Here is a 13,671-nt window from a genome sequence, read left to right as displayed (position 1 = left end):
CCAACACAGAAGACCCCCTCCTCACAATGTACGGCGTTGCCCCGACAGGTGGCGCGCCACTCGCCCGCGCGATAAAGCCCCTTAAACTTCGTAAAGTAGTGCCACGCTTTGAAGAATGCCACCTCCTCCTCCAGCGCTCTGGCCGAAGCCGACGCCGCGTCCCTATTGGCCTAATGGCATCAGGTGGCCCCCTGCGCCGGCTTCGTTTGTTTACAGTCGCGCTCCAGTGCCATCTTTGCTCGAGAAGCGGCGCTTGTTGGTGGCATTCCTTCCGTTCCTGTTCTGTGTTGTTTTGATCTTGTGAACGCCTTGAAGGATGTTTTGTGGCGAGTGCGACGTCACTTCACGTCATTTTCTGTTACCATGACCTGCTGCGTGTTTGGCTGCCAATATAGTTTTAGCAAAGGCAAGAATATGTTCGCGATACCGTCCGGTAAGCGCAACGAGTTAAGAAGAAAGACATGGCTTCACCGAATCGGGAGGGAGAACTTCCGACGAACTTCCTCCGCGCGACTATGTGATGTAAGTTGTGGCTCTCTGAGTATAGTATGTGCCAGGCTTGTGCATTGTGCTGCGGGCAATAACCTAGTAGATATTGCACAGTTCACTGTGCATGTTGTCATTTGTACGCACGCTTTAAGATGATTTTTACGCAACGTCTGCTTTGCTTATATGCGCACTACGTCGTCGTCTTAGTCATATTTGGTGCGCTTAATCGTTTTGAACGCCAACCGGCTTGAATTCGCAGGCACGCGAGGTTGCGTGCGATGACGTGACTACGAAATTTTTAAGATTCAACGCAATACTTTTGATAAAATTTCAGTCTCGATCATAAAAGCGCCTCAGGAGAGCAACTCTCTGCTTTTGTGGTTACTTACTAGCCTTTTTTAGACAGACTAGCTTTGTTTGCCACATTTGTTCGAGTTCCTCGTTGGCGGTAGCCCGGTGGATTTGCGATAGAGAGGCACCGATGAAAAGCGTTCGTGCTCTCCCGAAACCGTGTTACGCGGTGCGTTCGTCGTCGAGCGACCGCATCATAGGTAATTGAGACGTATGTGCTAATTCGCGTGAGCTTTAAAGTGTGCGAAGCTTAAGATGCGGCGGTGGAGCACTCGCAAAGAAAACGTGCGGTCGCCCGCCCGTTCGCTGGCTGGATTAGTCGTCGTTCGTGCTTAGTCGTTTGCTCGTTCGTTCGCGCGCTCGTTTAGTCGTTTGCTCGCTCGTTCGCGCACTCATAGAGTCGTTCGCTTGCTCGTCTATGCCACTATTAGTTTCTACAGTCACTATGCCTAATTGAGACGCGCTTGCTGTAGGACTCATAGGCTGGAGCGTTTATTTACGCAATGAGACAGTAAATGGTGCACACGGACATGTGACTGCAAAGGCAAACCTGTAATGCATCTATGTGAAAATAAACTGTTGACTTGCAACTCGAATGCCGTTTCATATCATTTTAACCGATGGATAAAACATCATTTCACTTGCCGCAATTTCGGCCGCGTCATGGCGGGGGGATTCTTTGCGCGATCATGACTTCACTAAAAAAGTCATGTCAACTCGGTTCACCACAAGTACGTCACTTAGTAAACGGACAAACCAACGCACGATGAAGTGTTATTCGTGATAAGTCATTAACTTGAAAAGATTACTGAAGGCCACAGTGGTCTCGTTTGAGATTGAGTCAAGCATCGTTATCGCGCTCCCGCTTCGCGCACGAATGCTAAAAACTCATTTTATTTTCTTGTGTACGCACAGTCCCGACTCGATGATCGGCCGCGGTATTTCTGTCGGCGTTGAGACACGAGAAACATAATAGCACCAGCGCCCACCTCTGAGGCTTTGCGCGCGCTTAGATTGGGAAGCACGCAGGTTGGCGGCACTGTAGCTTGTAATACACTTTCGAACCTCCAGAGCAGTGATCTCCGACAGCTTTTATACGTCATAGCTGATACGCGCTGCGAATTCACATGGTAAGGGCGGCGCGGATTCTTTAGGCTGAGGGCTTGCTGGAAGCCAAGAGGTTGTCATTCGATTGTAAACGTGTTATTTACAACCATTCGCAACAAGATATTGCGACGCGCCCTTGACAAATGTGACGTACCTAATTGTAGGGCACGCGATGCATTCGCAGTCGTCAACGCACAGCGTTAACACTCCTTCATATACTTTTTTTAAGAAATAGTTATCAAAAAGTGAAACAAAAGCTGCCGTTACCGAATTTGTATAAGCATCCGACTAGAAATTCTATGCTGTACACGAAGTTACGCGGAGCTGGAAAGCCAACGTGAACGCCTAAAGAGCACTGGCTTTCTATGCGTGCATTCACTCTGCGAAAGGTCGTCTGCTGCGCTCGAGCATCGTAGGCGGCGCCATGGTCGAGGAGGGAGCGTGAAAGAGAGGATAAACGAGGAGGCGTGAAGGCGGAGGAGGAGAGTGGCACTACTTTACGAAGTTTCAGGGGTTTTACCGCGCGACGCGGCTCCTCTTTCCGCTCACAGCGCGATTCCTAGGTGCAGCGTTCGATGCGGGACGCCTTTGACGTGATCGCTGTGCCGTAGCGCGTCTGGTGGGAAAGCGTCCCTTGCGATATGTGCCGTGCTGCTGGCGAGGAGCCATGCGTCTTCGTGGTGCTCCCAAGCGAGATAGAGGACGATCCCATCCAGGCGTCAGCCCCATGATCGCGTCCGCCTTCATGGCGCGTCGCGGCCCGGCTGTCTGTGCCGATTGCGACGTTTTGCTCGCGTAGATCGTTTTCAGACACCGAGTTCTTTGGTTGATTCCGCTTTCTCAGGCGCAGGTTTCGTCATTGTGTGACTCAAGAGCATGCCGAGCGAATGAACGGGCGGTGCGAACGGGGCGCTATAACCCTATCGCGTTCCGCTCTTGAAGGCGAGGCTTAAGCGTGCTCCATTTTTTTTTAACCTTAACTCATCCTTCAGAGCTGAGTAGCCAACCCGACCGTTACTGCGGTTAATCTCTCTGCGTTTTTGTTGTTTTTGTTACTCCGCACAGATGGCACATACCCACTGTAGGGACCGGCCAAGCATTAGGCGGTTCGGAGAAAATGGATGAAAAAAGTCCAGAAAGAACGTATTAGGGGAAGACGTGTTCTACCTGGTGTTCAAAGTGTAACAGTCGTCATGCTGAAGTCAGCCCAAAAATAGGTAAATTATATAAAAATTTATTGCTTTATGAAGACGGCTAGTTGGTGCCAATAATAAGGTCTGTCATCGCTGTGCAAACATACTGGTGGCTGTGCTTCAACGTGGAAGTTCCAAAGGAAAGCAAGACGCGGACGTTCATGCTGAGGCCAAGCTTGTTTATAGCGACACCGAGCATCCTTCTTACTGAGGGAAATAGTCGGCATACAAGAAGAAAGTGGTCAGTTGTTTCTGATTCCCCACACTGTGTACACAAAGGAGGTGCCCCCAAACCAGCCTTATGTGTACAGAATTTAATGCCAGGATGTGGCAGTGCAGCCTTGTTAGCGTAACCTCTAATTTGCGTGTCAGGCCCAATTTACAGTCCCAGGGCAATAATAGGTGTTGTTTGTCAGAATAACAGAAGGCCAGGATGTATTTCTACAACTCGTTCATCATTGTCAAACTTCTAAATTTAGCGGCAGTGATACAGGCGGTTGGGAGAACGCCAGATAATAAAGGACCACCCAGAGAAACCTTTGCTAATGAGTCGCCACACGGATTCAAAGGTACACCTTTGTGCCCAGGCGCCCAAATTAAACGAACGAAACGCAAATGAGACGAAGCCATAGATACTTTGCTTGCAAAATATTTCAGTCACTACACGTTGTAGGCGATGAACATAGAGTGAGCGGTAATAATAGCCACTGATGAATTAGAGGGGCTCAATGTGGCCAGTGGCCAATACAGCTCAGAATTCTGTTAGATAGATAAGAATAAAATCAGGAAGCCTAATCGAATAGTGCCAATCTAGCGAGTGAAAACAAAACTCCTATACCTGCCTTTTCTTGTTCTGTGAGGCTTCTGTCGTTATTACAATGTTCGTCTAAATATGACTCCGAGGATCAAGAGTCATTGAGAATTCGTTAAATAAATGTTTTGCATTATTTGGGTAAATGTTATCAAAAATATTTTCAAGAGAGACAGTAGTAGAATTTGCTAGGTTTATCTCATACACTTTACCATTGCAGAGTTCGAGTCATCTCTTATTTCTTTCTCTTTCTTTCTCTTTCTCTCACTATATGACAATAATAAAAACTACATTGGTAATGTATCCTGTATTGTTCATTCTCTACGATTCTCCCACTGCTTATTTCTCCTTCATAAAATTTCAAAATTCAGACTCCAGAAAGATAAATTTGAAAAACTGAGTTCAATATCTTGTGCACACTCTTCTGCTTGTCGTTCTTAACCTTTCGTTTGTCATGTTGTATATAACTTTCATTTTGCAAGCGTAATTCTTTCTACATAGATTGTTCTCTCTTCTTTTGTAATTTCATTTATACTCGTATTACGAATTGATTCGTATCCTATTACCCAAAGCGGGTTTGTTCCATCTTAAGCGTGTTTATCATTATCATCTCCTTTATATGTCTCGCTGCTGGCACACCCAGTACTCCTTACATGCGGACGATAAGACGACGACAAGGAAGAAGAAGCGCGCATGCTTGGAATTCACGCGCTTGCACACGGGAACAGGACAACGGAACCATGAACCGCACCTCGAAGAACGAAGTTCAACGGTTCCCGAAGCATCTTTCTCAGTCGAACGACCGACGAGTTTCCTTCGCCGAAGAGAGCGTCGCGACCAGCACCGACGAAACCACCCGAAGCAACTCGCAGCCGTTCCCAGTGAGCCTGGCAGCCGTTCCCGGTGGCCTACCGCGGTCCTCGTCGACTGCCCCCCGCACCTCGACTGGAGGCGGTTTCAGCCAGCGCACACAGAGCTGCGGGCACGTGTTCGCGCCTATGGATCCCTCGATGACCGCTCTGCTCGGTCTTCGGCTGACTCCGGGTTCGCTCGCTTGTGAACCAGCGATGACACCCAGCGCCTACTCACCGCCAGGAAGGTAAGTATTGCAGCAGCGCCGCCTATCAAGCGTACGTAACGAGTCCTTCGCGATTACCCCGAAGAAGCCTTCTTACCATTTTCTGCGCAGTCCTTACTGGGTACCCCCGCCATTCGGAAGCAGCTGGTCGGACGCCTTCGAGCAGCCTTCCTCAGAGACACGATTGTTCAAAGAAGCGCCACCTGCAGATGACCGCGACAGTTCGGCGTTCCTCTGGCTGCGCAACATCGGCGTCGGCATGATGCTGGCTGCGATGCTGACCGTCGCGCTGGCGCTGGTGCTGACCATGGACATGCAGGACTCGGACATCAGGCCGTGGCCTAGCTCGCCACTAGCGGGCGGGATAGAAAGTATCGGCTCAAGCAGGGTCGCAGTCCCACTGGGGCCGAGGAATGTGCCGCTAGAAGGAAGAACATCACAGGCGCGCGACGTGACCAGGCATCACCGACGCGCGGTTAGAGTCGAGCGCCGCGACAGGGCATTGGCAGTGCAGCAACCCCGCCTACCGCAGCCTGATGCCGATAACCGTACGGTGAGTGACAGGAGCTTCTTTATGGAGCTGGGCGGTGACGTCCCGCTAGTGCATCATATATATATATATATATATATATATATATATATATATATATATATATATATATATATATATATATATATGATGTATTATTCTACCAGCGACTGCATGACTGCGAGGCGCCGGCACCTCGACGGGCCAACCGGCTTTTGCTAAATCTTCAGTAACATAGCATTATGAGAAACCTTACTTAGGATTCCTTGCATAATTATATATATTAATTTAACGTATGTGAACACAACGATAATTTCTGAAGTGTTCTTTACACAAGCGCCCGTTACCTACAACTTGGCGTGGTCAAATTATGGTCACCTTGTTCCACCTGCAAAATTTAGAATAAAGACCTTCGCGGTAGTACGTGTGATTGACGCCGCAACGCGATATTTAAAAGCGTTGTTAAGCAGGCAGGCACCTAGGTGCCAGTTGCTGTGGTACTGAGGATGTCACAAGGGAAGCCGTATTTTTCTTGCGACTTTCTTTAACCAGTCGGACTGGTGGTGCTCCTGCGGCTGGGCCACCAGACAAGCGTCAAGGCCGTTCTGAAAGCTACTTTGTGCCTTATCTCTCAAACTGATGTATTTCGCGGAGCTTTCAGCAACTTCAGCAAAATCATCTTGAGGAAAGCCTGCTCACATAATGCGCCTAACTTGGCCTTTCACACCATAGGTCAGCTGCTGCTCACACAATACCCTAAAAACCGCGCGTTGCTAGTTTACAGCAATGTCTCTCTTCGCTATCTTCAGTTTCTCGGTGTGAGCCTACGATTTAATCAGCGAAACACACGGGCGTCCACTACACCAGCCTAGGACTGATGAAGAAATTCTGTAATATACAACAGCCCATTCTCAAATTCAATGATCAGCAATTTTTATGTCATTCAAACACACACACCCACAAACACGCACACACATATTGCGAGAAAAGATAATCACCATAGCAACATACACGCAGTACAATGATACAATGTGTCACCCCTAATGTTGAAGCAGCATACGGTATGCGGCATCACAGGAAAGCTACCTTGCTGTTCCTGAAAACAGTTTGATGTCGGACTACTTTGCACTGTTTGCACTATTTAGCGCTCGTCTCACAACAACTACCCTTTGTGTCCCATGCAGTGATTTTCTCTAGCACTGCTGTAGGTACATGCAGGTAGCGACGGCGTGCATGGATCAGCTCATGACAGGACAGTACCAAGAGCGGAATGTTAAGTAACACAAGCGTGCGCGAGTATGATGGTGGTTATATTGTTGAGGAACAATGGTACCCTTCAAAAGGCGTGAAAAAGTTTCAGAAAATGTAAGGGGTGCACTTTGAAAATGGATCTCCCAGTAGGAAGACAGCAGCCCTTGACATTATTTCTAATAGCACATAAGAAGAGCCCTCTTTTGGTTTACACTCTTAAAAAAACTTGAGATGTTATTTTCTTTCATAAAAATCTCATAAATTTTCCAAGAATCAAGCCGCAGGATCGAGATGTTGGCAAGCAGTGTTTTAGACTATAGTCTAAAGCACTGCTTGCCAACATACAGCTTCTAAAGATCCGATACGTTAGGACAGCATTGGTGACGTACACAAAATTGACTTTAAAAAGGCACCAAAGGAGAAAATAAGGCCGAGCTAGAAAGATAAATTATTTGTCTAGAAGCCTATCATTGTTTACCGTCTGCCAGTGTGCTAGAATATCAATTTCCTGCGTAGAAACTCTCCGCGGAAGATCCCGCCGTAGTACCTCGCTTTGAACCACCCGAGCCAAGATGACGCAACCTCCAACCCTTTTTGCCACACACTGTGACTGAGCTAGTGCTGACGTCACATGAGGGATACCTTGGTCCACAACAGGTGGCGCCACTTCGACTTTATATTTTCGTAATTTTCTCGTTTACGAAAGCTCAGTCCTGGCTACGAATGACCAATCTTTTTATTACCAAAGCATAATCTTTCAATTTAGCTCGCCTTATTGAACGAGGCCACACAGGAAAAGCTAAAAGTAAGAACTAACCATTAAAGCAATGACTTGCGAAGACTATTACCATGGCCTAGGCGCACGGCTACAGATGTCCGCACGTCTTGGTCACCTTTCGGATTGACTGCGAAGCACAAAAGAAAAATCAGCGGGAAAGAAGTTAGTCTGTTTTCAAACTGAACACTACTTAATACGGTGTGTTTATAATTTATGTCAGCGGGATATTACCGTACACACATTATACTTGCAAGGCCATAATGTAAACATATTCCTTCTCCATTATTAGTCTAAAATGCAAAGGCTCGCGAACGAAAGATTTACCAGGCTTCATCTCACATTATTTTTAAATCCCTGATCACATCCTTGACTATGCATAGATAGTGCATTCTCTCTACCAGAAATTCTTCCATGTATACTGTAATATTATGAATTTTCAAGCGGCTTTATTTTTTTCGTGCGATTCCAGTCTGCATCTTTTCGAAAATACGCGCAAATTGGTGTATGGCAGTCAAGGCAAATTGCCGTTGTGACAGGGTAGCGCGCGGAGGGATATCCCTTAATGAAAGCGGGTACCAGTTGCGAATTTAAATGAAGTTATCATAGCTGTAGTTTAAGATGGCCCGTACAGAAAGCACTATGGGCATTACTGCCGGCGAATAGTGCACTAACGGGGAAGTCGACAGAGAGAACTTCTTGTTTCCACATCCCACGTCCTGATCAGTCTAGTAATCCAGACTTGGATGTTGAAGGTCTCGGAAGGTGGGGCAGGGTGTGTTTCTTTAAAGAGGGCACAAGCGTGGGCTCTCGCCATTCACGGTTTCGCGGTGTTTAAGGCACGTCATTGCTGAACGTTTTCTGTTTCCTCCTAAATGACATAACAAGAGAAAGTTGCACGCAGTGCTTTCTGCAAGAACACCTTCCTTTCTGTCGTTGTGCGTGTCACCTGATCCAGCAGCTGTCGCAACGGTGCCGGAGCCACTTCCACAGCTACTGCCACCGCGGCCGCGACGAGGTCTACTACAGCGCCTCCTTGCGCGCCTCGACGGAGGCCGACAGCGTGCACGTCTGCAACCACGGCGCCAACAGGTTCACCAGCCTCGAGAGCTGCCTCGCCAGCTGCGTGAACGTCGGCACTGGGAGGCCGCAGCGGCACTGCTACGAGTACGCCCTCTTCAGCACATGCTCGTGGTGAGTGTTGAGCAGGCGACCAAAGCAGTAACCTTTAATTAGCACACTAGAGGTTAACGATAGGTCAGACTAGACTTGTAAACTATTCTTTGAAATGCATGTCAGGAGGAAATGGAGGTGAGAATTTTTCTGATCGGTTAAACTGCAGCGTCACTGGCTCCTTCGCAAATATAAGTGCGTTTTGGGCCATTGGGATCATTTTTGAGAGAATAATTTCTGAGAGCTTGCTGTACCTCATCGCAGACCTAACTTCTTGCGCTGCAGCGAAGAATACACTGCTCGTGTCGCCCATGCTAATGCGCTCGCGAAGCCTCCACTCGGGTGGCACCATGCTGACGGCTGTCAACGGCGGACAATGCACAAGCCCTCTTTCTGGTTCTCTCTCGAGGTGGTCCGACGCGTTGCGCAGCCATCTCTGCACTGTGATCTAGTTGGTGACGCGAAGCATGTGTTTAGCCTTTACTTCCTATTCAGCCCGTAGGTAGACACGAGAGGGTGGAAATGAAAATGTTTGTAAAGCCAACCAAACCGGCGACGGACAACCAAACAAGGCGTAATGAGAGGAAACTTATTTGCATAGGACGATCGGTGCCGTGGGTTTGGCAGTCTGTACCAAGAGCAAAAGTTTCTATCTACATACTTCCAATATTGTACACATTGTACCAAATACTTGCACACAATTTTACGGGCCACGTAATAATTTCCAAATGTCTTGCTTTTTAGGGTTTAGAAAGTTTGAGGCGTTTTTAAATGGCCTTTCAGATTATTGTGGCCATTCGATGAGCACCATTACCTATATTCAAGAAAACCGACTCGCTACGGGAGTGTGCCCATTATGGTTGCTTACCTTTAGTCGATAATGATATCCGCATGAATTAAATGCACGAACATAACTGCCTCCTTCTATAAGAATAACTTAATTGTAATATAAAGCGGTTTCTTGCATGCGGTTTTAATCAGGTGCATTTGCAGCGAAGCTATTTATCACTTTATATACTACATTGTCTGGATCTATGCTTTCGATTTCGTTTCTCTCAGATGTGAACCAAATAGCAAGATTGTAACCTTCGACAAAGAAATACTATTGCATACAGAAAAGATGATAGTCAACCAGACAAACATAAATTCGACGGCGAGAATTTTTCCCTGCCCTGCGAAAGTTAGTGCCCGTCATCACACTCCTCCTATCACCTAATCACCTAATCCCGTTTTCACTTTCTGTAAGGCACCTTACCATTCTAGTTGCGGTTCGTCATGGTGTCTATATCGTATGAAACTAAATTCATGTCCACAATCACAAACAAGCTATTCACCATTCCCGACTCCCACTGTATATATTATTACCCAGAAGCTCCGTCGCATAGAAGGAAATTCCTGGGTTACATTAGCAGCACAGCCTGATTAGGCCTGTAAAATACGAACGTCGGCATTCATTTCGTATGTCGACGGCAAGGCACACTCGAGGTGCATAACATGTCACTGCTGATATAATATCGTCCTTCTAGAAGACGACAGAAACGATTCCTGAGAGAGCATATATATTTTTCCTTGAAAACTTTTGCAAGGTCGAAGTGCTTGCAGACGTTTCACGTTTGCATTTTAATGCGAAAGAAGTCATCCTTAGGCGCGTAATGATGAAATTCATACAATAATGATGCTGTGCGCAGTACTACATAGCCAATTTCTATACATAAATCGGCGGATGAACAACAATATGACGGGCAGGCTTTCTAAAATCGCACTCAAGTAGCTGCTCTTATTGGCGTTCTCATTCAGGCAGCGAAACGTAATCGTTCGCTCACTGGTTCTGCAGGCAGGACGTACCGGAAACATGGTGGTTCTTCGACGGCTCCCTCTGCAGCCAGTGGAACTTCCCCCGGGGCGAGTGTCCGCTTCAAGATGGACGCGTGTTCCGCACGCGCCGGGAGTGCGACGCGGCGTGCGTGCATCGTGAGCGAGGCGACAGCGACGAGCGACGCCGCTGCGACGCTCCCGACGCCGGCACCTGCACGCCGCACCAGGTGCAGCACCCGTACTTCGCCGACATGCGCGCTGGCGGCCCGGCTCGCTGCGTCGTCGCGTCGAGCGGCGAACTCGTCACGCTCCGCTGCCTCGTCGGCTCGAACCGATTCGACTCGATGGCGAGCTGCGAACGCGCTTGCCTCGAGTTATGACGGGCTGTAACGAAGTGGCCCGATATTCGTACGTTATGTGTGGCATTAAAAGCCGACGTAGATTTGATTCTTGGCTGTATTTTTCGTGCCGTGGGCTGTATCTAATTTGCATGTGCGGTGTCCTGAAGAACACAACTAGCTGTCGTACACTAAATTTTGGTTTGATACTTTAGTGGGCAGACGACACGGTAGCGGTGTGCTGCCAAGATGAAAATTTCTCTCAGTATTTTAACGCAGCCTACGATGGCGCATCCATCGCGAATTTAACTGGAAACGTATATGATCCGTTTGTTGATGGGACGAACCTATATTCTGCTGTTCTGCACATAGTCGCAACAGTACCTTATTCTGGTAGACTTCCGGTAATTTCACTACGGTTAAAGTAATTTTTCGGTTAATTCGATACCGACTTGCGTCGCGGACCGCTACCACGCAATTGGCACAAACTTTCGTTATTTCGATCCTAGAATTGGCATCGTGACAGGTAAACGGAAGTGAGCAATCGGCATTCACGCGCCTGACCCCTATGGTGACCACAGTGACGACCGCTTTAGTCGCAGCGTCCGTCTCGGTCGAGCTTAGGGGACAGTGCATAGGACACACGCCAACTCCTATCAAAAACGCCTGTTTTCGGCCCGCCCCAGGATCATTTACATGTAGTAACGGTAGCTCACGACGTGTTATTCTAATGAGCACCTTTTGTTTTCTAAAGAAATTGGGCGGTAAATTGCGCGCGCGGTGGCAATCGTACATGAAACCGAAACCATCTTCGCGGCGTTTGTACGCTTTACCACATAATGCTACTAAATTGCGGTGAAGCTTACTTTAAAAATCATGCGCCAAATTAATTTCAGGAAACCGGGTGCCATTCTAAAAATTGGATTCGTGATAGACTTTAATTTTCGTCGGACGCTTTAATATACATTAGTTCTCTATTTTGAACACATAGAAGGTTCGCCTGCGTTTGATTCGGAGGCATCTTCCAGCAAATACTGCCATATGCATCAGCAATGCGTCTTCGCGTTTTCTCTGCGTCGTGTTTAATTCAATCCGCTGTATAATTTCACCAACATCGTCGGTCTCGTCAAGGTTAAATAAACGGAAGGCGACTGCGACACGGTAGAGTTTGCCGTGTGAACTTTTCATTACTGTGTTAGACTTGCACTAGCGCACAGAGCCACGCACTGAATACGGAAATACAGCGATTGGACTGGTCTCAGAATAGGCCGTTGTGCACTCTTGATTAGAGGGAAATCCGAAGTACAGATTCTTCGTTAATTTTATTGTGATATCAATTCTATGGACACTCTAGGTGCGTTTCGCCCGTCGATTTCGCCGTGACGTTCAGTATAAAGTCCAATGGCGATAACATGGGCGCTGCGCACCGTATGCTGTATGTGCGAGTGAAAGCATGTGAGGGTGAGCTGACAATGACGTCTTAATCTCGCGCGTGCAAGGGAGGAAAGCAGGGCGGAAGCACGCCGTCTTCCGTCGCTTGCTAGACATCAAGGGGAGGAAGGGTGGGGGGGAGGGGCGCGTTCTACTCCGGCGGCTGCTGCTTATGGCGCGGCTGCGCGGGCCCTATTTTGAGTACACAGCCTAGGTCCGCGGAGGGCTCAAAGCTTCGTGTTCGCTGTGTTCTCAACGCGTGTCATTGAACCGAGAGGCAGCGCGAAGGTCAGTTTGCCCGCTAATGCTGCCGCCTTGCCTTTTAGACAGCGTTTTGACAGAGAGTTTCCACGGTCGTCGATTAAGATGTGTTCATGTACACTTGCGTGCGCATGGCACCATGTTTGTTAATTTAGTTAGTAAGCGAATGTTTGAAAGTTTATACGGCCGATAAAACTACTACCCTTACTTCGTATAGCTGTCTACTAATTTGATAATGCAATCGATGCTTCGCTTCTTGGGAAAAACTGTGACCTTTTCAATTCTGTAATAAACACTAATGCAATAGGTGTCTCTGAACATGTTTATCGTCATATGTATGGCCACCTTGACACAGCTATGAAGAAAACTGGCCAGATCTCAAGGGAAGGTTGTGTCGCCAGGGTCAAAGCGCTCTCCACTCGCAGTACCGCAATAACGAACGACGCTAGACAAACGCGGACGATGATTCGTTCAATGTAAGGTCATCGCAAAAATCGCAGGGTTGTAAAGTAGGATAAACGTGAAGCTGGGCTCCTTTCAGTAGCGTGACTGGTCGGACACTCGATGACAACGGCTCCAAATACTAGTGGAGTGCACGTAGGCCACTCTTAATCCTTGCAGTAAACATGGGCTTGCTGTAACCACATACTTATGCACTGTAAAGAGCCCGGCACAACTATGCTTATATGCTAAAGCTAATCTTGGAGAAACATGTTGTGAACTGGGGTTTGCAACTTTCTTTGACGTGGTTTTCCAGCCCACCAACAAGCTTGAACATGAGTCCGCTCCGAGAAGCCTGGCAACCACCAAATGTGCGTGTGCCACAAAAACGCTTACGGATACAACGTAAATAGTTGCTCATGATTCTGCAGTGAATGGGCGCACCACCAACGAAGAAAAAGACTTCGGCGACAAAACTGTTTTAAAACGCATCGTCTGCCAGTCTTTTATTACGAGGCGAAGGGATGTATGGATATAGTACGCCTGAGAAATTGCATTGCCGATTTCCAATGAACTACCATCAGTGCAAATTTACGACTTCCCTATATTTTTGTTTCCTGCAGCAACA

At 47.7% G+C, this 13,671-nt stretch overlaps 1 protein-coding gene across 3 annotated transcripts; it reads left to right on the top strand.

The window, feature by feature from the left end:
• Positions 1-254: 254 nt before the first annotated feature.
• LOC135916825 (uncharacterized) lies at positions 255-11,019 on the top strand. 3 transcript variants are annotated; one of them, XM_065450258.1, is made up of 6 exons: positions 255-522; positions 3,013-3,164; positions 4,595-5,050; positions 5,141-5,582; positions 8,546-8,778; positions 10,592-11,019. In XM_065450258.1, the coding sequence occupies exons 3-6, from the start codon at positions 4,605-4,607 to the stop codon at positions 10,950-10,952; spliced, it is 1,482 nt and encodes a 493-aa protein (XP_065306330.1). In that variant the 5' UTR covers positions 255-522; positions 3,013-3,164; positions 4,595-4,604; the 3' UTR covers positions 10,953-11,019. The 3 variants fall into 3 exon arrangements, with proteins under 3 accessions (XP_065306330.1, XP_065306328.1, XP_065306329.1); XM_065450256.1 differs by having other exon boundaries at positions 8,543-8,778; XM_065450257.1 differs by lacking the exon at positions 3,013-3,164 and having other exon boundaries at positions 8,543-8,778.
• Positions 11,020-13,671: the final 2,652 nt, after the last annotated feature.

The sequence above is a fragment of the Dermacentor albipictus genome, chromosome 7 (genome assembly GCF_038994185.2).
Source record: "Dermacentor albipictus isolate Rhodes 1998 colony chromosome 7, USDA_Dalb.pri_finalv2, whole genome shotgun sequence".
NCBI lineage: Eukaryota > Metazoa > Arthropoda > Arachnida > Ixodida > Ixodidae > Dermacentor > Dermacentor albipictus.
The sequence above is the reverse complement of the archived record's forward strand: the minus strand, read 5'-3'. Positions and strand labels throughout refer to the sequence as shown.

Bases quoted from the DNA above. Each gene is read 5' to 3' on its own strand.
- LOC135916825 (XM_065450257.1), top strand. From the start codon at position 4,605: ATGCGGACGATAAGACGACGACAAGGAAGAAGAAGCGCGCATGCTTGG. The intron at 5,051-5,140 runs GTAAGTATTGCA...TTTTCTGCGCAG, and splicing joins GCCTACTCACCGCCAGGAAG to TCCTTACTGGGTACCCCCGC. The intron at 8,779-10,591 runs GTGAGTGTTGAG...CTGGTTCTGCAG, and splicing joins CTCTTCAGCACATGCTCGTG to GCAGGACGTACCGGAAACAT.